Consider the following 27,536-nt stretch of genomic DNA (forward strand, 5'->3'; position numbering starts at 1 on the left):
GGAGGCCCAGCTTATAGCTCAGTGCAGGGACAGCATGCTCAGTGACTGCCCTGTATAGGCTGCAGTACTGCACACTTACCGTGACCTGTAGGGGAGGCCCAGCCTATAGCTCAGTACAGGGGCAGCGGGCCCAGAGACCGCCCTGTATAGGTTGCAGTACCGCACACATACTGTAACCTGTAGGGAGGCCCAGCATATAGCTCAGTACAGGAGCAGCGGGCTCAGTGACCGCCCTGTTTAGGCTGCAGTACCGCACACATACCGTGACCTGTAGGGGATGCTTGGACACTTTTATAAGCGCACAGTCCATTCATTACATTTATATTGCCCCTGTCACCTTTGCTTTCTGCTGCTCTGGTCTAGGGTGTAAGGACCAGCTGTCACCTCATTGCACATATTGGGAGCAGATTGGCTTTGGACACGCCTGAAGTTTTCCATCGTTAGTGTCTGGGGCAGCTGCTCTCAGGTGACTAGTGTTCTGAACCTACCCGGCTCCTGCACTTAGAGCCTTGCTGCCAGGAGATGAGCTTTATTCCACCAGCAGGTTTCAGTAAAGGGGGCAGCACTGGTGGAGGTGCAGTCAGCGCCAGGGCTGTGGAGTCGGTAAGCCAAACCTGCGACTCTGACTCCTCAATTTCCCTGACTCCGACTCCAACATATATTGCTTATATTTAAGTGAAAAATTTATTGTAGTACAATGTGAACATCAGACATTTAATCATTTTTATGATACAGTAATCAAGATATTTAGATAGAACTTAATATATATTTACTGGAATACAACTTTAGAACACAAAAAACTGTAGTAAATTGTAAATATGTAATACACTATGTAATATCGATTTTATATATATATATATATATACACACACTATGTAATAAACTATGTAAGTGGCAAAAAACAGTTTTCAACAAAAACATACTAAATAACATTTGTGCAGTCTATGAATTTGTTCTAAGAAATAGAATTGCCTCCATCAGATCCTCCTTCATAGATGACATCAAATCTGCCCTAATAATTTTAAGGCCAGAGAACAACCTCTCTACACTAACTTGGGTTGGAGGCAAAGCCGTAACCACATGGGCAACATCTCTAACAATTTCCAAGTATAAATGAATTGCCTCATGCACAGTCAGTTTTGATGAACGGTTGAATTTTTCTTTGAGAGCAAGTGAAACTTTTTGCTGAAATATGGTCAATTTGCTTGCTATAGGAGACGGAGTGAAATCTTTTTCCTTGCGGCAACGCTTTGCCTGCTCCATATCATCCAAATACTTGTCAAAGTCAAACTCCTCATCTGATGAGGATGAAGATATGGCAGCAGTAGCACTGGCAGGACCCAAGTCCTCTTGCGCCTGGCAGTCCTCCTGTAGGCCACTCATCCTAACTGCTACCTCAGTCAGAGCTTCTTTTCCTTTAGAAAGCTGTTGATCATCAAGCAATATATGATGACTTGGATCCACATAAACAGCTGCCAGAAAAATTTTATTTTCCAATAGCTGTGTCTCTCTCCGTTTCATTGAAGCAGAAATGCCATCTGCGATTAAATCTCCTCTTTGGGACTGGCAAAATAGCAAGTTCTTCCACTCCCTTATGAAAATGCCAGGAATTAAATCCTCAGCTTGTAATTTTTTAGTCACGGTAAATAGGTGATTAAGCAATTCCTTCAATTCAGCCACCTGTGTCCATTGAGCTTCATTTAGGGTTACCTGAGGGTTCGCCATATCTATAAGAAACGGTTTTAGCCAGGATCAAAACTGGGGGGGGCAGAACCTCATACTGTTCCGCAGAATCTCATACTGCACACCTCAGCTGCTGCAGAACCTTATACTGGACACCCCTACACTTGAAAATAAAGCCTGCACCTTAAGATGTGGTGAATGCAGTCTATTCCAACTATCGATTTACGTTGATGTGTTACTGAAGACGAGTAATGCCTGTCCTGGGCGTCCTTTTGGGCAACTATGAGGTGTGCCTGACTGGTGCTAAAAAAATTGGAGTGTTAGTCTGTGTGCTACCCCGGCTTTCATTCTTTTTGATTCAGATAAGATATGGATAGACAGATATGGATAAATGGATAGAGCAGATTTCTAATCTGCTTTTGCTATTGAAAACATTATCTTTGAGCTCAAAAACCTTTCAGGTGATGCGGTTTTTTAAAAAGCTGATCTGCTTTTGCAGCTGAAAAACGTATCCTCAAAAAAGCAGCAAAAACGCTGTGTGTGAATGTAGCCTTAGATCAGGAATAGATCAGACATTTCATAACTTTCCCAAATTCCTATAAAAAATATTTAGCACATTCTGCATTGAACTACTGTAGCCAATTTATTATATATTTTAGGAGTCGGACCATTTTATACCGACTCCGACTCCACCAAAATGAGCTCCGACTCCACAGCCCTGGTCAGCGCTCTGTGTATAGAGAGCGGCGGATGTAACTGCACCCCGGCACTGACAGCTGTTGGTTGCATCGTCATAATCTGATTTGCCTGGAAAAATCTTGTTTGCAGATAATTTTTACTGCACAATGAATATCAGAAAAATCAGACCCCCAAAAATGGCACAAATGCAATTATTTTTTCACCAGTTCATTTTATTTGGAATTGTTTTCTACATTTTTCTGTACATTATATGTTAATATGAGTGGTGTCATTCAGAACTTCAACTCGTTCCTCAAAAGACAAGCCCTGATACATCAAAGTCGATGGAAAAATATCAGCTATGGCTTTTGTCGGGAGGAGGAAAATGCGAAAGCACAAAAATGGAAAAATTTCTTGGATGTCCAAAGGTTAGAATTCTCCAAAGACAAAGTGCAGCAGAATACATATGACTGTGTGCATAGTATGGCCGCAGGGATAAGTCTTCAATATATCGTTGCGTTGCTCATCCCTAGCTCTGTACATAGAGTGCTTTGCGAAAGTATTTCGCCCCCCTGGAACTTTTCAACCTTTTCCCCCATATCATGCTTCAAACAAAGATACCAAATGTAAATTTTTTGTGAAGAATCAGCAACAAGTGGGACACAATTGTGAAGTTGAATGAAATTTATTGATTATTTTAAATCTTTGTGGAAATTCAAAAACTGAAAAGTGGGGCATGCAATATTATTCCGCCCCTCTAACTTAATACTTTGTTGCGCCACTTTTGCTGTGATTACAACTGCAAGTCGCTTGGGGTATGTCTATCAGTTTTGTACATCGAGAGACTGAAATTCTTGCCCATTCTTCCTTGGCAAATAGCTCAAGCTCAGTGAGGTTTGATGGAGATCGTTTGTGAACAGCAGTTTTCAGCACTTTCCACAGATTCTCGATTGGATTTACGTCTAGACTTTGACTTGGCCATTCTAACACCTGGATACGTTTATTTGTGAACCATTCCACTGTAGATTTTGCTTTATGTTTGGGATCATTGTCTTATTGGAAGACAAATCTCCGTCCCAGTCTCAGGTCTTTTGCAGACTCCAACAGGTCCTGTATTTGGCTCCATCCAACTTCCCATCAATTTTAAGCATCTTCCCTGTCCCTGCTGAAGAAAATCAGGCCCAAACCATGATGCTGCCACCACCATGTTTGACAGTGGGGATAGTGTGTTCAGGGTGATGAGCTGTGTTGCCTTTATGCCAAACATATCGTTTGGCATTGTTGACAAAAAGTTCGATTTTGGTTTCATCTGACCAGAGCATCTTCTTCCACATGTTTGGTGTGTCTCCCAGGTGGCTTGTTGCAAACTTTAAACAACACTTTTTATGGATGTCTTTGAGAAATGGCTTTCTTCTTGCCACTCTTCCGTAAAGACCAGATTTGTGCATTGTACGATTGATTGTTGTCCTATCGACAGACTGTCCCACCTCAGGTGTGGATCTATGCAGTTCATCCAGTGTGATCATGGGCCTCTTGGCTGCATCTCTGATCAGTCTTCTCCTTGTTTTAGATGAAAGTTTAGAGGGTCGGCCAGGTCTTGGTAGATTTGCAGTGGTATGATACTCCTTCCATTTCAATATGATCGCTTGCACAGTGCGCCTTGGGATGTTTAAAGTTTTGGAAATCATTTTGTATCCAAATCCGGCTTTAAACTTCTCCACAACAGTATCACGGACCTGCCTGCTGTGTTCCTTGGTCTTCATGATGCTCTCTGTGCTTCAAACAGAACCCTGAGACTATCACAGAGCAGATGAATTTACACGGAGACTTGATTACACAAAGGTGGATTATCTTTATCCTCATTAGTCATTTAGGACAATATTGGATCATTCAGAGATCCACAATGAACTTCTGGAGTGAGTTTGCTGCACTGAAAGTAAAGGGGCAGAATAATATTGCACGCCCCACTTTTCAGTTTTTTTTTAAAATAACCAATAAATTTCATTCAACTTCACAATTGTGTCCCACTTGTTGGTGATTCTTCATCAAAAATTTACATTTGGTATCTTTATGTTTGAAGCTTGATCTGTGGGAAAAGGTTGAAAAGTTTCAGGGGGCTGAATACTTTTGCAAGGCACTGTATGATGCAGTTTATATTCCATATGAACCGGTGTTTGTGTGCAATGTTCTTACTTTGGGAATGGTTGTGCTTTATATCCACTATTCTCATTGGTTACTAGTTGGGTGACTATGTACAGTGACTATGGATGGGTGTATCAGTTCTCCCACCTCACAGGTGAGTACTGTAGAGTACAATAAGGAATGCAATTCTATGATGAATCACCATCACACTCTAATGGACAGTGAGTCTTGAATTGGTAGATTTGTGCTACTTTTTCACTTGGGCTTCATGGTAGATTCTGTAAGGGTATGTTCACACTGGGCGTTTTTGCTGCTTTTTTATGCTAATTTTCAGCTGCTTTTTACAGTACAGACAAAGCCTATGAGATTTTGGAAATCTCATCCACACACATTGTTTTTTTTTGTTATCAGGATTTTGTGCTTTGCAGCATTTTCTTTACATAGAGCACGTCACCTTTCAGCGTTTTTGCATCATTTTTCACCCATTGACTTGACTGGATAGTGAAAAAATGCTGCAAATACACAGGCTCACTTTTTGCATTGTATTTGCTGCAGAAAAGTCAAGGACCACAGAATGTGACCTCAGTCAGCTCCACTACATCTAGATGACAGGCTGCATGATAATAATTATCTTTATTTTTATATAGCGCTAACATATTCCGCAGCACTTTACAGTTTGCACACATTATCATCACTGTCCCCGATGGGGCTCACAATCTAAATTCCCTTATCAGTATGTCTTTGGAATGTGGGAGGAAACCCACGCAAAAACGGAGAGAACATACAAGCTCCTTGCAGATGTTGCCCTTGGTGGGAATTGAACCCAGGACTCCAGCGCTGCAAGGCTGCAGTGCTAACCACTGAGCCACCATGCATGATGCGTCCATACAGCCTGTCATCCATCAGGGACACTGAGCAGCGGACACAAACCCCATTCACTTGATTGGGGGGTCCACAATACAGTGTTTGTCATGCTGTCATGTGCATGAGAGTGCGGCAAACACCACTTCTGATTGGCTGTGAAACCATCTCCCCCGTTCAGACAGCCGCAGTTCCCACTCTGTCAAAAGATAGCGTGATCGCTCAGCTGTGATCGGAGGTATAAAGTTTACATCTGGTCACTGATGGTGCTACCGCTCCTATCATCCGACACCTGCTGCCACTAATAATAGTGAAAGCAGGAGCGGCTGATGGGAGTATTCATCAGCCAGTTCCTGCACTGTAAATAAAAAAAAAAAAAAAAACTGCGTGGGTTCCCTCGTATTTTTGATAACGAGCCAGGCAAAACTCACAGCTGGGGGCTGCAACCCTCAGCTGTCAGCTTCATCAAGGCTAGTTATTAAGAATAGAGGGGTCCCCACGCTGTTTTATAATTATTTAAATAATTTTAAAAATCGGCGTGGGGTCTCCCCATTTTGACAATCAGCCTTGCTAAAGCTGACATCTGGGGGTTAGTATTCTCAGGCTGGTACAGGGCCATGGATTTTGCCCCCCCAGCCTAAAAATATCTGCCTGCTGCCGCCCAGAAAGGACACATCTATTAGGCTGGGTTCACACTTGCATACTGGGGCTCTGCGGACGGCTGCATACTTCCTCCCTGAAGCTCCGCCCACTTGTTGCATTCCATGTGGTCGGCGGGTGCATCAAAACAACGCATCCGCATACATCCGCATGTCCTGCATACCCAATGTTAAAGATAGGTACGCAGGACGCATGCAGAAGTAGGCGGACCTAAACGTAAGACGTGCGGAAGTGGGCAGAGCTTCATGGAGGAAGTACGTAGCCGTCCGCAAATCCCCCGAACGCTAATGTAAACTTAGCCTAAGATGCATCAATTCTGGTGGTTTGCTCAGCTCTTCCCACTTGCCCTGTAGTTGTGGCAAGTGGGGTTCATATTTATGGGGTTAGCGGAGGCAAGTGGTGTTCATATTTGTGGGGTTGATGTCACCTTTGTATTGTCAGGTGACATCAAGCTCACAGATTAATAATGGAGAGGCGTCCATAAGATGCCTATCCATTACTAATCCTATAGTTGTATTGTATATAAACACACAGCCAGAATAAAGTGTTTTATTGGAAATAAAACAAAAGACAGTTTTACTTTTTTATTTAAAAATAACAAGCCCAGTTATACTCACCTACCACCTAATTCCACCAAAGCCCTCGTTCTCCTGTAATAAAACTAATATAAAAAAAACAAAAAAATCCCTCACCTGTTCATCTTTCTGTCCCATGCCGTAATCCATGTCTGGGGGATTATTGGTTTTCAACCTGGACGGTACCAAGATGTGACTGTCCAGGCTGAGAGCCACTGGAGAATGAGCTGCTGCGAGCGCAGCCTCAGTGACTAGCGGTGACGTCACTGAGGCTGCGTTCCCAGCCGGGCTGAACTGCGGTGCCGGTGACCTCAGTGAAATCCCCGCTAGCAATGTGAGAAAGTCGCATGGTACAGAGGCGAGATCACCGGGAGAATTTCACTGCGGTGAATTTCAACTGCGGTGAACTCGCCTCTGCATTGTGCGACTTTCTCAGCCCGACTGAGATTGCAGCCTCAGTGACGTCACCACTAGAGTTGAGCGATACCGTCCGATACTTCAAAGTATCGGATCGGAATGGATCGGCCGATCTTAAAAAAAAGTATCGGTATCGCCGATTCCGATACCGGAAGTCCCATTCAAGTCTATGGGACTTCCGGTATCGGAATAAGAAAAATCCTGTTTTTCCCTTGTACAGCCTCTCTGGGGTCTGTCCGGGCCTTTCGGGGGGCTGTGCCGGCCTGCCAGGGGGTCTGTGCAGGCTCCGGTGGTCTGTGCCGGCCTGCCGGGGGCTGTGCCGGCCTGCCAGGGGGGCTGTGCAGGCTCCGGTGGGCTGTGCCGGCCTGCCGGGGGGCTGTGCAGGCTTCGGGGGTCTGTGCAGGCATCGTCCGATGGGACTACAAGTCCCATCGGGCGATGCCTGCTACCATGACAGTGATTGACACATTAGCCAATGATGGGACAGTAGTAGTCCCATCATCCGGCTAATGTGTTGAATGTAAAAAAAAAAAAAAAAAAAATAATTACATGCTACATACATACAACATGCATACTACATACATGCTACATTCATACTACATACATGCTACATTCATACTACATATATACTACATGCAACATACATACTACATACATACTACATGCAACATACATACTACATATATACTACATGCATGCAACATGCATACTACATATATACTACATGCTACATACATACTACATATATGCTACATACATACTACATATATGCTACATACATACTACATATATACTACATGCATGCTACATACATACTACATACATACTACATGCTACATACATACTACATATATACTACATGCATGCTACATACATACTACATGCTACATACATACTACATATATACTACATACATACCACATACATACTACATACATACTACATGCTACATACATACTACATATATACTACATGCATGCTACATACATACTACATGCTACATACATACTACATATATACTACATACATACTACATACATACTACATGCATGCTACATACATACTACATGCTACATACATACTACATATATACTACATGCATGCTACATACATACTACATGCTACATACATACTACATACATACTACATGCTACATACATACTACATGCTACATACATACTACATGCTACATACATACTACATATATACTACATGCATGCTACATACATACTGCATGCTACATGCATGCTACATACATACTACATACATACTACATGCTACATACATACCACATATATACTACATACATACTACATACAATACATTCATACAATACATACATAGACATACAGTACATATAACATAGAGTAACATACTTACCAATACTTGTCACATTGTTCCCCGAAGCCATTGTCTTTTACGGAATAAATATTAACATAACAAACCACAAAAATACTCACCCACGATCCGAAGCAGTCCACGAGTGTGTCCCACGACGATCTTGGGTAGAGAACTGCAGCATCAGCTGTTGCTGCCGTTCTCTACGGGCTGCAGGAATCCAATGACGGAAGGTAGGTATCCTTCCGCACTGTATTCCTCCGCCACTTAAAAAAAAAAAAAAAAAAAAGTCCCTAGTCTCACTTTATGCCATTGCTGTGTGGGCCGGTACAGACCCCCACAGGGTGCACAGACCACCGGCAGGCCGGCACAGCCCCCCGGCAGGCCGGTACAGACCCCCACAGGGTGCACAGACCACCGGCAGGCCGGCACAGCCCCCCCGGCAGGCCGGTACAGACCCCGGGCAGTCCACACAGCCCCCCGGCAGGCCGGCACAGCCCCCCGGCAGGCCGGCAGAGACCCCCGGAAGGCCCGAAATGACGGCGCATCATGATGCGCACACACCGCGCATCATGATGACGTCAGGCTGTCAATCAACTTTGAACTTCCGATTCCGATGCCGACTTCCGATATTGAAAAAATATCGGAAGTCGGTATCGGAATTCCGATACTGCAAGTATCGGCCGATACCCGATACTTGCGGTATCGGAATGCTCAACACTAGTCACCACTAGTCACTGAGGCTGCGCTCTCACCCTGGACGGTCACATCTTCGCACCGTTCAGGTTGAAAACTGTTCATCCTCCAGACATTGATTATGGTGTGGAACACAACGATGGAGAGGTGAGGGATATGGTTGTTTTTAATTTTAATTCTCTTGCAGGAAACAGTGGCGTTGGTGGAATGGGTGAGGTCATAAGTATGTTATAATTAAGATTTGCTAAAGGAGTCTGTGTCTTTCTTTCAATTAAAGGATTTTATTCTTGGTGTTTTTATTCAATATGACTATGGGGTTAGTAATGGGGGTGTCTTATTGACGCCTCTCCATTACTAAACTTGAGGCTTGATGTCACCTGAACTTACAAAGGTGACATCGACCCCCCCCAACTATTACCCCACTTGCCACTGCTACAAGTCAAGTGAGAAGAGAGAGGCTAAGTGCCAGAAATGGCACTTATTATAGGGGGAGGGGGGCTATATCCATGGCCCTTTTTAGGCTATTAATATCAGCTTGCAGCTGTCTTCATAGCCTTTGCTGGTTATTAATTATAGGTGTATCCTACATCATTTTTTTAAGGGTCCCCCATTTTAATAGCCAGTAAAGGCTAAGTATACAGTTGTGAGCTGATATTAATAGCATGGGAAGCTCCATGGGTATTACCCCCTTCCCAGGCTATAAACATCTACCCCCAGCTGTCGGCTTTCCCTCTGCTGGTTAAGAAAATTACACAGGAGCCCACATTTTTTTCATAATTAAATACATGTACAGTAAGCTGCACACATACTGTACTAATTGTATTAGTCACTGACATCTACCTATTCTATATGAATTTACTGTGTGTAATCTATCTTTTCTATCCTGTCGACTCCTGCTGTCATTTTACTGTACGCGGTACTGAATTGCCGGCTTTTCTTCTATTTATCTATGTAATACATATTCATATATGTGTGTGTGTGTGTGTCACTGACCTCTGTATATGTGTGTATATAGCTATTCTATACTAACCTGTTACTCTGTGATTAACTGTATGCAGCTGCTGAATAGCTGGCTTTTCAAAGGATCTAGAGGTGTAGTTCTACAGGAAGTTGTTTTTTTTTTTCCTCTGGGGGCACTTAACTTTTTTAGCGTGCACAGAGAGACACAAGTTAGCCCCCAAAATTCATTAAAAAACGCACCAAAACATGCGTTTTTGCTGCAGCTTCTTTCCTGCCAAGAAATCAGGATTTGCTGCGGAAAAAAAACAGCAAAGACATCCAGTGTGAACATAACTTAAGAGGCGATTGCAAATATTACCGAAACCTCAATGTGGCCCCTGCAAGTTCTCAACATCAACCTTTGTGTGCTGGATTTAATGACCGTATAAGGCTGGTTTCACATTAGCGCTTTTTAAGCGCACGCATGGCCGGGGGTAGCTCCGCCCCCGAGCCGGCTCTCTGCCCGGCGTGCCCGCCCCTTGCTTGTAGCGCCGCCTCCTAGCGGACAGCGGCGCCTGCGATCGGCGCACCCTATCTTTAGCATAGGGTGCGCAGATCGTGCGCAGGCCGTGCGCTAGTTGCGCTTTGACCTGCGCTGCGCACTTTTGACGGTGCGCCGTGCGCGCCAAAATCGAACTTTTCGGATTTTGGCGCGCACGGCGCACCGTCAAAAGTGCGCAGCGCAGGTCAAAGCGCAACTAGCGCACGGCCTGCGCACAATCTGCGCACCCTATGCTAAAGATAGGGTGCGCCGATCGCAGGCGCCGCTGTCCGCTAGGAGGCGGCGCTACAAGCAAGGGGCGGGCACGCCGGGCAGAGAGCCGGCTCGGGGGCGGAGCTACCCCCGGCCGTGCGTGCGCTTAAAAAGCGCTAATGTGAAACCAGCCTAAGATCACTGTGACCAGGTAACAGTTTCTTCTTTTTCTGCAGGTATCACATGGGTTTTGGTTTACAGGACCGATAAATACAAGAGGCTAAAAGCTGAAGTAGAAAAGCAAAGTAAAAAATGTGAGTTCCGTTTCTGCCATTTTTAACAAGTAGCATGAGTGTGTCCACAGATGCAGAAGGCTGTGGGTAAATGCATAGATTTGTATTGATGAATTCCCTCTCTTTACCACAGCTCCTCTTCAGTGCCATGCTTCTATCCAAAAATTAGTAAAATCTAAAACTGATGTATTTATGTAAAAGCCCCCATTTCTGATGACGATGTGCGCAGTAGCACGTGCTGCAGAGCAGCTCTTCCTGTTGTAAGCTGTGGCTTCTGTAATTTGCTATTTTGCAGTTTTGGGGTGCGTTTACACTACACAACATGTGGCCGGAAACGACCATCGATCAGGTACATGTTTGTTGCTCAGCAGCAGTTTAATAGTCTGTTTACACAGGCTGACCACACTCCCAATGTGCACATCATGCAGAAAAGGTCCTGGGACAATGTCCTGACGAGAATGGGGATGTGTTTTTAACCTGCTTAAAAATTGTTTCACCTGATGAACAAGAGTTTGCTTGTTCATTGGGTGATTGGCCATAATAATAATAATTTGTATTTCTATAGCGCCAGCATATGCCGCAGCACTTTACATTTTAGAGGGGACTTGTACAGACAATAAGACATTTCAGAACAACAGTAATGACATAAATCACCAGATACCAAGAGGAATGAGGAGCCTGCTCCAAGCTTGCAGTCCGAGTCCCTGATGCTCTATAATTGCACCCTTAGAGCAGATTTTTTCTGTCATTCATTCCAGTAACAACGCTAATCTGCCATTTCTTTATCTAAAACCTCATTCATATGTCAGTATTTTTCACATATGCAAGAAAAAGCTACCGGTGTCATCTGTGTTTTTCACACATGGATAAATTATGAAGCTTCCATTCGTTGCAATGGTAAATGCGGACATCACACACTGCTGCCATCCATGTGCTGTCCATGTTTTTCACGGACCCATAGATTTGTATTGGCCCTTATTATCTGTAATACTAGGAAGAACTGACATCTCTCTGTGTCTTTTGCACATGTTCCGTGATAAAACACGGCCATCCTATGAAATAGATTGGTACTCTCCTTCCATCAGGGACTTTGTTGGTCTGTAGCTTGTATTATCTTAGTGTTAGAACTTCATCCAATTCTATTGTTTTATCGGTGCATCTTTGTGCACGCCCGGTACTGTCATCTGTTTGCATATAGTTGTGTACTTGTACATTACTAATGAATGAATCGATCACTTCTCCATTCACTTCCTTCACCTACCCCTTGTTCATCATAGCCATTGTTTGACATTTGTATTACACATTTGTTACTCAGTCACAGTATATTATTATCTTAATGCGTATCTGAGGTTTGGCATTTGCTCCACCATGAGCAGATCATGGTCCGTACACATACACTTTGGCTGCTTTGATTGTTTTATGTTATGTGTTCTTTTCTGATATTTACTATCCTGTGATTATTTATAGGTGTTTCCTTGTTGCATACTTCCTTTCTCTGTTTTTTCCCTCTTTCTATATTCGTTTTGGTGTGCTTTAGGTTGATCCCTAGTTTTTTGGTGGTGCCCCCTTTATTTCATTACTAGCTGAAGAGCCCGGAGTTGCCTGGGCATAGTAACCAACTGTGGTTAGTTATAACAAATTATAATGATTATATTGCACATAAAAACCGTGCATCTAATCCTATACTGTGTGATACTGACTGCTGAGCCGTGTATCTAATACTATTCTGTGTGATACTGTCTGCTGAGCTTTGTATCTTATCCTATTCTGTGTGATACTGACTGCTGAGCTGTGTATCTAATCCTATCCTGTGTGATACTGACTGCTGAGCTGTGTATCTAATACTATTCTGTGTGATACTGTCTGCTGAGCTTTGTATCTTATCATATTCTGTGTGATACTGACTGCTGAGCTGTGTATCTAATCCTATCCTGTGTGATACTGTCTGCTGAGCTTTGTATCTTATCCTATTCTGTGTGATACTGTGTGCTGAGCTGTGTATCTAATCCTATCCTGTGTGATACTGACTGCTGAGCTGTGTATCTAATCCTATCCTGTGTGATACTGACTGCTGAGCTGTGTATCTAATCCTATCCTGTGTGATACTGACTGCTGAGCTGTGTATCTAATCCTATCCTGTGTGATACTGACTGCTGAGCCGTGTATCTAATCCAATCCTGTGTGATACTGACTGCTGAGCCGTGTATCTAATCCTATCCTGTGTGATACTGACTGATGAGCCGTTTATCTAATCCTATCCTGTGTGATACTGACTGCTGAGCTGTGTATCTAATCCTGTCCTCTGTGATACAGACTGCTGAGCCATGTGTCTAATCCTCTCCTGTGTGATACTGACTGCTGAGCTGTGTATCTAATCCTATCCTGTGTGATACTGACTGCTGAGCTGTGTATCTAATCCTGTCCTCTGTGATACTGACTGCTGAGCCATGTGTCTAATCCTCTCCTGTGTGATACTGACTGCTGAGCTGTGTATCTAATCCTATCCTGTGTGATACTGCCTGCTGAGCCGTGTATCTAATCCTATCCTGTCTGATACTGGGCTCCCCCTGCAGTCTGTGTCAGAGGGTGGTCTGTGTTGGCACGGAAATAAATTGTGTTATTTACAGCTTTACAGAAGGACGATAACACCATAGAAATGATAAGAATAATAGGCCTCAGTTACCACAACTGTCTACAAAGAAAACTGTTGCTGATAGCAACCAATCACAGCTCATTTTTCATCTTTTAAACAGCTCTGGGACAGCGTGGCGAGTTTTGAATGGCGACTTTTGTGTTTCGACTTTTATGTGGCGAGGTTGGTGTATGTGTGGTGAAATGTGTGCTGAGGGTGGTATATGTGTTGAAGCACGTGGTAGTGTGTGGCACATTTTGTGTGTGTGTTCATATCCCCGTGTGTGGTGAGTATCCCATGTCAGGGCCCCACCTTAGCAACTGTACGGTATATACTCTTTGGCGCCATCGCTCTCATTCTTTCAGTCCCCCTTGTTCACATCTGGCAGCTGTCAATTTGCCTCCAACACTTTTCCTTTCACTTTTTCCCCATTATGTAGATGGGGCAAAATTGTTTGGTGAAATGGAACGCGCTGGGTTAAAATTTCGCCTCACAACATATGACGCTCACGGGGTCCAGACATGTGGCTGTAGCTGTGACGGTGCGGCTGCCAATCCCGGACACACACCCACATTGAGCTTTATATATTATACGGACAGCTCACCTGATGGCACCTGCCTACAGACATGTTTTTCACAGACTTGTATTGGACGTTTTCATCCATGATATTGGAATAAAACGGACATGTCCTTATGAGTTTTCCATGGACACATGTTCCGTGACAAAACATGGACAATTTGAACAGTGTTACACAAGAATGGGCACAAGTTCTATCTGTGAAAAACAGAACAAGTACGTGCAACACAAATGCAGTTTTTTGACATCCAGCTTAAATCTGGAGTAGATTCAGCAAGGAAAACAAATACGTCGGAAAGACTTCTGCTTGTCCTGCATTGAAAACGGCATGTGTTTTTCCGGCCTACGGGTATGTGCATATGGTGTCTCACAGATTCTGGCGTATTAGTAGAGTTTGGTATTTCAAGAAAAGGTTTTTTTTTTTTTTCTTTTCTTTTTTTTACATTTCTTATGTTAAATACCTGAGTATTGTGAAACATGCACAAATTGTTTTGCCATTGCTGTGCATACATACTGTACATTCTTTTAATGATAATTCAGCTCTTTTTCAGGTGATTCCAGGCAGAATCTGCCTGAAAGACGCTGTGTGGAGTGTTTTCCTGCAACAGAAAATGACTGCTAATCAAGAGAGTATCTGACAGAATCATACTTGTCCTAACAGCTTCCATTGCTGTCATCTGTCTGCTGGCAGGACCAAATACATGTTAGCATTGCGAATAATAGTAATATTGGAGAAGTCCGTGTTCGGGGTCGTGCCTGAGCAATAAGTGTTCAGTGCGGACCATGAACTATGCTGTTTGGGTTCACCCATCTCTAGTAGCCAGTGCAATGACTGGCACAGGGTAGAGGAGTCAGTGAAGCGGCCTGCTAGAATTCTAGAAATATGACCCTGGCTGCCGCAGTCAGGACGGATTGGAGAGGACAGAGTTTGGTTAGAGGGAGTTTAATCAAAAGAGAGTTGCCGTAGTCCAGACGAGAGTGAATAAGAGCGACAATAAGAGTCTTTGCCGAGGTGACACGAGCAAGTGAGTGATTGACTTCTGTGTCAAATATGACTCCCAGCACAGTGAGCTTGCTATTTGGACCACCAAAGTAAATTGCAAAGTAGGGTACAGATAGGTTAGTAAACGGAGGAAACTCAAGGAGTTCAGTTTTGGAGAGATTCCGTTTCAGATAGAGGGAGGACATGATGTTAAGAGACAGCAGACTGACAATCCCTGGTATTCTGTATTAAAGTGGGGGTGTTGTCAGGTGAAGAGGTGTATAGTTGGGTATGATCAGCATAGAGATGATGCTGGAAACCAAATCTGCTAATGGTTTGTTCAGTATAAGGAGAAGAGGAGGGGGCCTAGGACTGAGCTTTGAGGAATCTGGTAGTAAAGGGGAGCTTAGAGGAAGAGGAGCCACAAAAGATACTGTGAGGAGCGGTCAGAGAGATGGGATGACCAGGAGAGAGCGGTGTCTTTGGGGCTGATAGTGGAACATAGTGAGGAGGAGCTGGTGATCCACAATGTAACAGAGATCCAACAGAAACAGGAAGTATAGCTGTGGCCATTGGGTTTTTCTGTTAGTAGGTCTTTAGAGACTTTAGTGAGGGCTTTATCTCCCAAGGGAGAGTAAATCCTGCTCAGATAGAGACTCTGAAGACACGGCAGTGAGGCACACGGGACTGATATGTGGACTCAGGAAAGCACGGTGATAGGAAGCAAGTTACGTTATTAGCTATTGTTTTAAAGGGAATCTGTCACCTATTTTTTGAGCTATGAGATGCGGCCACCACCATCAGGGACTTATCCACAGCATTCTGTAATGCTGTAGATAAGCCCCCGATGTAACCTGAAAGATAAGAAAAATGAGTTATATTATTCTCACCCAGGGGCGTTCCGGGTCCGGAGGAAGTCGCGGTCCGGTTCAGCGCCTCCCATCTTGTAGCAATGACATCCTCTTCTTTGCTTCCCGGCGCAGGCGCACTGCTCTGCCCTGTTGAGGGCAGAGCAGAGTACTGCAGGGCAGAGCAGTGCGCTTGCGCAAGAGCCGCAACGGGAAACAAAGAATAGGACGGCACTGCTGGAAGATGGGAGGTGCTGGACCGGACCGCGACACCCTCTGAACCCGACCCGGACCGCCCCTGGGTGAGTATAATATAACTTGTTTTTCTTCTCTTTCAGGTTACATCAGGTGCTTATCTACAGCATTACAGAATGCTGTAGATAAGCCCCTGATGGTGATGGCCGCAGCTGATAGCCCAAAAAATAGGTGACAGATTCCCTTTAAGGGAGATTGTCAGAAAATTAAGCAACTATTCTCCACCGTACACCCATCCCCAAACCAATTATGACACTGTAACTCTTAAAAAGGCTGCGTTCACACGTTCAGGTTATTTTGTGTTTTTACCGTGCGATTTTGCAGCGAAAACGCAAAAAAACAGAATCCCATGCAATCCTATGGGATTCCGCAATGCTGTGCTAATGCTGCGGATTTTCCCGCGGCGGAATCGTATCGCGGAAAAATCCGCAGCATTGTCATTAATGCATTGTTCTGCTTACTTTCCGCATGTGGCTGTGCCCACCATGCGAAAAGTAAGCAGAACATTTGCGGATGGTACCCAGGGACTGGAGGAGAGGAGACTGTCCTCCGGGCTCTGGGTACCATATCCCTGTAAAAAATAGAACTAAAATGAAAAAATTGTCATATTCTCACCTTCCGACGTCCTGCGCAGCGTCCCCAGGCTTCAGCGATACACGCGGCAGCTCCCGTTCCCAGTAATGCATTGTGACGACCTTTGCTGACGTCGCGTCTCGCGATGCTGTAGTGGTCTCGCGAGACCGCGACGTCATCAAAGGTCATTGCCGCAATGCATCACTGGGAACGGGAGCATCGCGGAGGCTTGGGGACGCTGTGCGGGACATCGGAACGTGAATATAACCCGATTTTTTATTATTTTTTACATCCTATCTTTTACTACTGATGCTGCATAGGCAGCCTCAATAGTAAAAAGTTGGTCACACTCGTCAAACGCTATGTTTGACAAGTGTGACCAACCTGTCAATCAGTTCTCCAAGTGATGCTACAGATTGCTTGGAAAATGCTAGTATTCTGCAAGCTAATTACGCTTGCAAATCGCTAGTTTTTCTGCGGGAAAATCGCGGGAATTTAAAATGCGATTTTCCCACGGAATGGAATTCCGGAATTCTCGCGGTAACTGCCGTGGGAATTCTGCTATGTGTGAACTTAGCCTTAAATAGAGATCATCTACTTATGACTCCAAAGTTCTGCTCCAGCAGCAACAGGTCACCTTTCTGAAGTTATCTGAAAGTGCATTGGGGCTTGATGATGCACTTGTAGCTTCCCAGCATCTCTAGTACTTAGCTGCAGCCTGTTCTCACTGACAGGTCAGTGGCTGTGCTCCAGAGCAAACAACCTGTCAGCCAACCAGAGGACACTGGCAGTAGGCAGGGAATACAGCGTGAGGTTGAGAAGCTAGCGGTGCTTCATGATGCCACACTCTACGCACGATTTCTCGCTGCTGGCCCAGAGCTTTGTGGTCATATATGGATTGACTGGCTTATCTTTTAAAAGGCTATACAGCCCTATTAATGGTTTTGGGGAGTTGTTCTGACAGGTTCCCTTTAAAGGGCTATACAGCCCTATTAATAGTTTTGGGGAGTTGTTCTGACAGGTTCCCTTTTAATATGTCTGTGTGAACAGAGCACCTTGATGCATACATAAATGCTGCTGTGCTTCTTTGTCATGGACATAGGAGAGTGAGAAAGCATGGCATCTGTACATACTGACATGTTTCTGATTATGCTTGTAACGAAAAAGACAGCAGATTTAATTAGTTTTTTGGGGGTACAATCCCCATGCCCCATAGAAAATCTGGCTGTTCTTTTGTTTTTTACCTCCTCTCCAGCCCCCTGTAGCTATCCTCCTGTTCTGATATTTCTTCCCAGCAGTCCCTATGTGCCTGTAGACCGCATTTCCCAAGAAGCACAGCTTTATCTGTGCTCATACTCCCATCCTTAGTGCCTGTGCACCCAACCTACAAAGCACCATCCGGAGAGTCCTATACAGTGTCAGGATGAACAAATGACTGCCCCCAGATTTTCCTTCCTAACATTCCTCCTGCTCCACCTAGAATCCTCTGTCCTGACACTTTCCTGCACTCAGTAATGTTCCAGGTGTCGATGCTAGCACCACTGTGGTCTCTGTTCTCCGTCTCACAACTTGAGGCTCACTGCTCTGCTTGCTGACCTCCACCTCCTGCATGCAAGGTCGTGCTTGACTGACAGGCGAAGCACATCTATAGCAGGAGTAAGGCACTAGAGATCAAATGGCCACTTGTGACACCTCAGGAATAGACCAGAGTTTTAACAGCAAGTACATTGACGTGTTTTAATTTCTCAGAAGTTTTACAATGTTTTATTAATAATCTGTGTTCCCGGAAAACCCCTATAACATTTGCTGACATATTTTTCCTTTTTAGTGGAAAAGAAAAAAGAAGCAATAACAGAGTCTGCTGGCCGTACGCAAAAGAAAAAAATAGGTAATGTTTTTAAATCAAAATAAAAAAAAAAATGCATGTAATGTATCAATGTTTTGTATGTAAAATTTCAGTTTTACAGTATTCTTAAAGGGAAACTGTCACCAGGACTTTACTACCTCATCAGAGATGAGCAGACCCCAGGATGTTCGGGTTCGGCTAAGCAGTTACAAATAGTTCGGGTACCGGACCAGTACCCGAATCTGGACCCCATTCACTTGAATTGGGGTCCCAAACATCGAGTGTTTGCCACGCTGTCATGTGCATGAAAACACTGCTTCTGATCGGCAGTAATGATTTTACCACTGGTCTGAGAGCCACGATTCCCACACTATCAAATGATGGCGTGAGTCCACAGCTGTGTTCGGAGGTAAAAAGTTTATCTCCGGTCACTGGCGTCGACTGATGAGACTGCAGATCCCATCAGCCTACACCAGCTGCCGCTAATAACAGCGGGTGCAGACAGCAGCTGATGGGAGTATTCATCGGCCTGTGTTGTAAATAATTTTTTTAAAAAAAGCTGCGTGTGTTCCCTGTATTTTTGATAACCAGCCAGGCAAAACTCATAGCTGGGGGCTGCAACCCTCAGCTGTCAGTGTTGGCAAGTCTGGTTATCAAGACTAGAAGGGTTCTCACTATGATTTTTTTTTTTTAAATTATTTAAATAAAAAAAAAAAACGGCGTGGTGTCCCCCCCATTTTTGACAATCAGCCAACCTAAAGTGGACAGCTGGGGACTGGTATTCTCAGGCTGGCATGCCTAAAAATAGCCCGCATCCACCCAGAAAAGACGCATTTATTGGATGCGCCAATTATATTGGATGCTTTGCCCCGGTCTTCCCATTTGCCCTGTAGCGGTGGCAAGTGGGGTTCATATTTGTGGGGTAGATGTCACCTTTGTATTGTCAGATGACATCAAGCCCACGGATTAGTAATGGAGAGACGTCTTTAAGGCATCCATTGCTAATCCTATAGTTATATTGTAAATAAAGACACAGCCAGATTAAAGTCTTTTATTTGAAATAAAACAAAACACACTTTTCCATTTTTATTTACAAATAGGAAATAATTATACTCACCAAACGCCCATTATGGAATCCCTCGTCTCCTGTAATAAAACAAAAATAAAAAGCAACAATACCCCTCACCTATCCGTCGTTCTCTCTCATGCCGTAATCCATGTCTGGGTGATAAACAGTTTTCAACCTGGACAGTGCCAACGTGCGACCGTCCAAGCTGAGAACGACTGGGGAATGAGCTGCTGCGAGCGCAGCATCAGTGACTAGCGGAGATGTCACCGAGGTTACCGCTGGTCACTGGTGCTGCCTTTCCAGCTGGGCAAATGAACTGTGGTGACCTCCGTGAGATCATCGCTAGCTTAGTGAGAAAGTTCACTGAATTCTCACAGTGAACTGCGGTGAACTCTGAGCTCAGCTCTGCACCGTGAGACTTTCTCACTGTGCAAGCGGCAATCTCCCTGAGGTCACTGCAGTTCAGGGGCCTGGCTGGGAATGCAGCCTAAGTGATCTGTGGCCTGAGAATACCAGTCCCCAGCTGTCTTCTTTAGCTTGTATGGTTGTCAAAAGTGGAGGAGGGGTACACACTTTTTAAAAAAAAAAAAAACCTGTTTAAATAATTTTAAAAATCAGCGTGGGGAGTGCTCTATACTTGATAACCAGGCTTGCTAACGCTGACAGCTGAGTTTTGCCTGGCTGGTTATCAAAAATATGGGGGAACCCATGCCGGGGTTTTTTTTTTAATTATTATTTACAGCGCAGACGTCTGCTGATTCGGCGCCTCTTCTCGCTGTTATTAGTGGCAGATATAGGCTAACAGGAGCAGTAGGCCTATCAGCCGACACTGAAACCTTTTTACTTCTGATCACAGCTTCTGGCTTTTGCTGTCATTTGACAGTGGTGAACCGTGGCTGTCTGACCAGCGGTAATGATTTTACCGACGATCAGAAGCAGTGTTTGCTGCACTGTCATGCACATGAACACCTGGTGTTTGGGATGCTGAACCCGAACAGTAACACAGACTTCCTTGTGAAGTACGTAGTAGGTGTTCGGTATGGACTCCGAACTTAAAAGTTCGGGTTCGCCCATCTCTATATTTCACCTGAGAGCAGCATAATGTATGAAACCCTTATTCCAGTGATATATCACATAGTTTTCTGAGTGCAGCACTTGTGATACAATCAAAATTTTTAGGTGTATAGGAGAATAAAGAAGTTTTTTATGAAGACGTGAGTAGCTCTGTAGCATGTAGCAGATGTAAACATCTGACCCTGCCCACACCACAGTTCTCTATGTATATTTTGTATTGGCATTAAGCTGCATATTGCAGGAGGGGACTGAGCTGGACCAGGGGTCGCCTGCCCTGTGGTCCAGGCAGTGATAAAACATTAATTGTATGGAAACAGCACAAAGCCTAATAAGTGAAACATCCCTGAAATCTGTGTATCAGCCTCTACCTCATGCTGTCTATTTTTAATATATATATATGTAAAAAAATATATAATGTTTTGTTTTTAATTTGCGTCATTTTACTGGCCTGGAGAATTGTGGTTTTTTCAGTCACCCATGTCTGCTCCACGAGAGAGGGGATCTGCTCTTCAAGGACAGGAAACCTTCTAGATAAAAAGGAGGCTCCTCTCTCCGCATCAGATTGTTTCCTGTCCTCGATGGGAAACCCTCTGATAAGATTTGGTGTGAATTCTATGAAGAGGATGCCTGGGACAGCTAGAGTTTGGCAGGCAGGGGTCTGCTGCGGCCATTGCCAGGTGCCAGAAGCACCTCAGAGGTCCCCGTGGGGTGCCCTCCCTGAGTGAGCGTGAGCTGGTAAGAAGGCCCTGGTTGCCGGTAAGCCACGCTGCCTGGAGTGCATCGGCGCCCTGGGTGAATATGGGAAGAAGATGCCTGGGAATGGGGCAGTTGAGGAGGACAGACACGGGTCTACTGCGGCCGCCACCGGGTGCCGGTAGCGCCACGGCGGTCCCAAAGTGGTTCCCTCCCTGAGCGATCCGGGGCTCAACCCCAACATGGCGGTGCTTCCAGCCACACTTCCCTGGAAGCACATCGGGTGCAGAGAGAGACGACGCAGTTCTCACCTGTCTGTCGGCAGTATGGGGACGCTGCTGTCTGGCCGGGGGCAGGAGTACACAGAGCGTGCACCAGAAATGCGCTTACCGGAGGTCGTGCTTTAACGGACAGCTTCCGGGGAAAGGGGCAGACCGGTGACTATACATGCCGTCCGGTTGTTCCAAATGAGTACATAAGGGACCGCCGGAGGGCCGATAGTAGCTAGATGTCAGGTACTGACAATGGAGGCTCAGCAACCAACTGAGCAGCCGCAGCCTCCACTTCAGCAGGAGCAGCAAGAGTTTCTCCAAAGGATGGAGAGGATATGCCCGTCACATCCCCATGGGAAGCAGACAACGCATAAGCCTCATCAGTGCAGCAGCAGTGGGGGCCACTTGGGCAGCGAACAAGGTATGGCAGGAGCCGGTAGCCGTCACAGTGCCAAGAGGGAAAAGTCTACAGTCTCCAAGGGAGCTCTTTCAGCCTCCTGATCCGGTACCCGTGTAAAGCGTCCGAGTGGTGAGTGATCTACGGGAAAGTACAGCTGGCTAATGTCCCTTCGTTCTCTTGTTTTCTCTCCTACACTCTCTCTCTGACTATTTGTGGGGCGGTATAGGAGGTCCCTAGGAAGTGTAAGACTAAAACCATATGGAGTGCCCCCTATGTGGACAGAACTGCTATTGAGGACATGGATGAAAAAACTGTGTCAGGCCTGTATGGATCAGACGATCGCAGAGGATTCTCCTGAGTTGGCTGCCAGCCTGAGGTCCTTGATTAAGGCAGAGGTGCAAAAATCTGTTAGTGCACTGGTCCCTTCAGAGGGTAGAGGGGGGGGAGGGAAGAGGAGATCCATAGAATCCCCTTCAACACCAGAGGACTCTACTGCGTCAGAGGAGGACCCGTGGGAATCTGACCAGTCTGCCGCTTTGTCGGATAGTAACACGGAAGATTCGTCATTGCTTAGAGGGAACGGATAAGCTAGTGAAAGCTATAAGATCTACTATGGGTTTGGTGGACCAGAAAACTAAAAGATCGGCTCAGGATGTCATGTTCAGAGGCCTTGAGCAGAGAAAGCATAGTAATTTACCGATAAATGAGCAGTTGCAGAATATCATTAGAAGGGAATGGGAGAAGCTGGATAGGAAGCAAGGCTTAGCTTCATTTAAAATGAAGTATCCCTTTGAAAAGGAAGCTTCCTCCTCTTGGGATAAAGCCCCAAGGCTGGACGTAGCGGTATCTGAAATCTCAAGAAATTTTCTCTGCCATTTGAAGACTTGGGGTCGCTGAAGGAGCTGCTGGACAGAAAGAAAGACTGCTTCCTCATGACAGCCTGAGAGTCCTTGGCCGGGGCCCGAAGACCGGCTATCACAGCCACGTGTGTGGCCAGATCTCTGAAGGTCTGGCTGGATAACCTGGAGGACCAGTTGGAACAGCAAGTACCTAGAGATGCAATCCTGGCATCATTTCCAACCATCAAAGGAGCATTTCGCCCTCTAGTTTCTTCCGGGAGCGTACCTCAGCCTAGTTAGGGACCTCTTTTTATATCCACATATGGCCAATCAGTAAGCTGAATCCACCATCATGTGACCCCATACTTCCGGGAGTGCCCAGTGCAATATCCGACGTGAAAAAATAATCAAAGTGCTCAGTAGACATTACGGCGCATGCACCAGTCCAGAACACCCCGGAGCGATAGAACTACTTCTTGGACATGCGCTAAATGACCCACACGTAAATTCATGTGGATCATCGTGGCAGCGCTGCAAGAAGTACACGGAGTGCCGACCATGCATGCGCACTATCTTCAGATAATAACTAACCAACAAGGGCATAAGTTATAACTGTAATAATTTTTATACCGCGTGCAAACAGTGAGCATTGCTATTTTTATATTTAAAATACAAGTGCTTATATAAACAATTACTCTAATAATATAATCAGTGCACGTGCACAAAGTGATAAATGAATTTATTATTAATGAAATACCTAGTATTAATATATAATAATTAATACCGACCAAAAATATTAATATAAAGTGAAAATCAATGAAAATAATAAAAATACTAATTAGTTATAATTTATAGTGCCCATATAAAAATGGCCAATAACATGGCAACCTACATATGATAAAAATGCAAATCAATAAATTACAGTCCCTACTTGCCATACTACAAATACATAATGTAATACATACAATCCAAATATACATCCATCAATCTCTTACTACAACACATATAAATTTAATAGCTTTATTATGTATATTAAGACACTTTATCCTTTATTCTTCATTTCTTGTTCTTTTCTTCATTCTTGATATGGACTTCTGCAAGCAAGGACAACTCAGAATAACCACATCAGAGAACAGCAAAAGATGACCCAATATTCAGAAACACTAAAAACAATGATAATAATAAACAAATTTTAATAATAAAACAAATAAAATAATACCCCAACCCCTAAAAAAACCTCAATAGACATGCTAAACAGAAGAACATACCCAAATACATGTTAGAAAGAACTGTCAGTGGACATGTTAAACTTAATGAAACCTTCGGTTTTGGGGCATTTCTTTAAGTCCATCCGGGCTCAAACTACCCAAACGGTAAATCCATCTACTTTCTACCTGCAATAAAGCTTTAGTAAGATCACCCCCCCGAACCCCCAAAACTACTTGATCTATGGCCTGTATCTTCAGGCCTTTAGCATTACATTCATGTGACATTTTAAAATGTCTTTGGAGGGGTTTAAGAGAAGTGAGATCCTCATTATTTTTAGCTTTTTCAATGTCTCTTACATGCTCCCTAGTTCTTACCTTGAGCTCCCTTGTGGTCATTCCTATGTAGATTTTTCCACAAGGGCATTTTGCATGGTAGATGACTCCAGAAGAGTTACAACTCAGATGTTTTCTTATATCGAAAGTACGTGATCCGTCATGATTGGAAAAAGAGACTGATTTTACATGATTCAGACATCCCTTACACAGGCCGCAAGGAAAAAAGCCAGGCGTTCCAGACTTTGATTTTTCTTTTCTAGGTTCAAAATGACTATGGACTAAAGTGTCCCTCAAATTTACCGATCTCTTGGCTACAAAAGAAGGTTGATCCGGAAGAATTTTACGTAACACAGGATCCACCATTAAGACACCCCAATGAATTCCGCACAATATCTTTCAGGTCATTCCATTTATTACTAAAGGTGCTAATAAACTGAATTTGATTACTCTGTTCTCCTTTATTTCTGATAGGGGTTCCATATAGAAGATTATTTCTTGTGGTTTTAGTTGCTTTCAAATAGCCTCTCTTTATCATCTTTTTACTATATCCCCTATCCAAAAATCTTCTTGTTAAGTCCACAGCTTGTCGCTCAAAACTCTCCTCCTTTGAACAAATTCTTTTCGCACGTAAAAATTGACCTACTGGAATGCCCCGAATAGTGGAAACTGGATGTGCTGAATCTGCAACCAAAAAAGAATTAGTTGAGGTACTCTTACGAAAAATATCTGTGTATTCTGTAATTTTTATAAAAATTGGAATATTTTGATATTCAATAAAATTGTATTTTTTACATGTTTAGTTGGTTCGCTTCCTTTGGGGATAATTAGTGAATTCTTTTTACCCCAGTGTGTATTATTGTGTTTGAAGTGCCAAAATCAGTTTAAAGGACATTCCAGTGTCTTCATCAAAGGAGCAGCAGCATTTCTAGTGGATGGCTCAGTAGACTCAGCAAGATTGGCGGCCAGGTCGGCTGCACTGTCCAATGCAGGTCGCAGATTGGTCTGGCTAAAATTTTGGCCAGGTGACATACAGGCAAAGGTCAAGCTTTGTTCCTTCCCCTCTGAAGGTAAATTCCTGTTTGGTCCAGCCCTCGACCAGATTCTTGAGAAGGCAAAGGATAAAAAGAAAGGGTTTCCCGGCATACCCTTTCCACCCTTTTGGTCCTGCTTTCGTAGAGATCGCTATGCCCGCAGGAGACCACTCAGAGACCAGGACAAGCCAAAGGAGCAGCCGAAGAAGAGGAGAGGTTTCTTTTTTGGGAAATCCTCCTGTGAGTTCAAGATGCCACCTCAGTGCCTTGTCTTCCCAGGTGGAAGGGAGTCTTTCACTCTTCCTCCCGGCCTGAGAGAAGATTTCTTTAAGTGCCTGGATCCTTCAAATCATAGCATCCGGCCTGAAATTAAAATTACAGACCCTACCTCCAGACAGATATATGAAAACCCTCATGCAGCCATCTTTTCACAAACAGCTGGTGCTGGAAGATGAGATCCTGTCTCTCATAGAGAAGTAAGTATTGGAAGAGGTTCCCCCAGGGGAGATGGAGAAGGGGTTCTACTCCCCCTTATTTCTAATTAAAATAAAAAAAACAAACTGATGCATCCTTGAGGACTATTATAAATCTAAAGACGTTGAACAACTTCTTAGTTGTCCCCTCATTCAAGATGGACTCGATGAGGACATCAGTGAAGGTTCTATTTCCAGGTTATTATATGGCAGTCCTGGACCTAAGGTTGCCTCTTATCATGTACCAATTCACAAGCAATATTGCAAGTTTCTCAGGGTGGCAGTACAGATTCAGTCACAAATCGGACACTTCCAGTACAGGACTCTTCCCTTTGGGTTAGCAATAGCCCCCTGGATATTCACAAGACTAATTTAGGAGGTGACAGCTCATCTCCAGGATGACTTCCTGATCGTGGGAGATTCCTATCTCCAGTGTCAAGAATGAGTCAATGTGGTCAAACATACTTTTGAGACTCTAGGATGGCATCTGAACCTGAATAAATCCAGGCTCTAACCGGTAACATCTCAGGTCTTTCTGGGTCTAGTTATAGATTCAGTAATCAGGAATGCCATCTTCTGGAGGAAAAGGAAAGAAATATCAAAATCCTCATCTCATTGACCATGGCAAATCCAAGAATGTCCCTCAGGAGAGCAATGTCTTTCTTAGGTTCCCTGACCGCCTGTATACTGGCAATCAAATGGGTGCAGTTCCACACATGAGTCCTTCAGTGGTGCTTCTTAAAGAACGAAGCACTCCTGCAGGGGCGATTGGCAGGAAAGCTGAGCCTTCCGGAGACCAGTGGTCGATTCCCTCTGATGGTGGCTAAAGATTGAATCAACACTCGGAAGTTCCTTGGGTAATCACGATGTATGCTAGTCCCTGGGGGTGGGAAGCCCACCTGGATGAACACTGGCTGCAGGGGACCTGGTCACAAGAGGAGAGGTTACTCTCCTCAAACAACTGGGAACTCTTGGCAGTGGACAGAGCGTTGGACGGCCCTTCCTGCGGGGCCACCATGTGAGGGTACTCTCTGACAACCGGACTACGGTGGCCTATATAATTCACCAGGGAGGTACTCGTTCCTGTTTGCTAATGTGGGTGACAGAGCAGGTATTTGCACAGGCAGAAAAGTATTTCCTCTCCTTGTCGGCCCTGCATATCAAAGGGGCAGAAAATGTTAGGGCAGACTTCCTAAGCCACAATCGGCTAAGTCAGGGAGAATGTTCCCTGAAGAAGAGTGTGTTCAATCAGATCATGGACATGTGGGGGTCAACCCCAGATAGATCTTTTCGCCTCCAAAAACAACAGGAAGATCCAAAAGTTCTGCTCTCTCGATCCAGGGAACAGCTCTCATATGGTGGAGGCCTTCAGAATGGAATGGACCTCAGGACT

The 27,536-nt window shown here is 44.5% G+C and overlaps 1 protein-coding gene across 1 annotated transcript in view; it reads left to right on the top strand.

The window, feature by feature from the left end:
- TMCO1 (transmembrane and coiled-coil domains 1) overlaps positions 1 to 27,536 on the top strand; it is a 113,133-nt gene that overhangs the window by 12,936 nt on the left and 72,661 nt on the right. Inside the window, exons 2-3 of the mRNA XM_073557948.1 lie at positions 10,980 to 11,057; positions 18,731 to 18,790. Of these exons, the coding sequence (XP_073414049.1) occupies positions 10,980 to 11,057; positions 18,731 to 18,790 (138 nt within the window). The remainder of the gene's footprint in view (positions 1 to 10,979; positions 11,058 to 18,730; positions 18,791 to 27,536) is intronic.

This window comes from Dendrobates tinctorius, unplaced genomic scaffold (assembly GCF_039654945.1).
Source record: "Dendrobates tinctorius isolate UK_male_01 unplaced genomic scaffold, ASM3965494v1 ptg000012l, whole genome shotgun sequence".
NCBI lineage: Eukaryota > Metazoa > Chordata > Amphibia > Anura > Dendrobatidae > Dendrobates > Dendrobates tinctorius.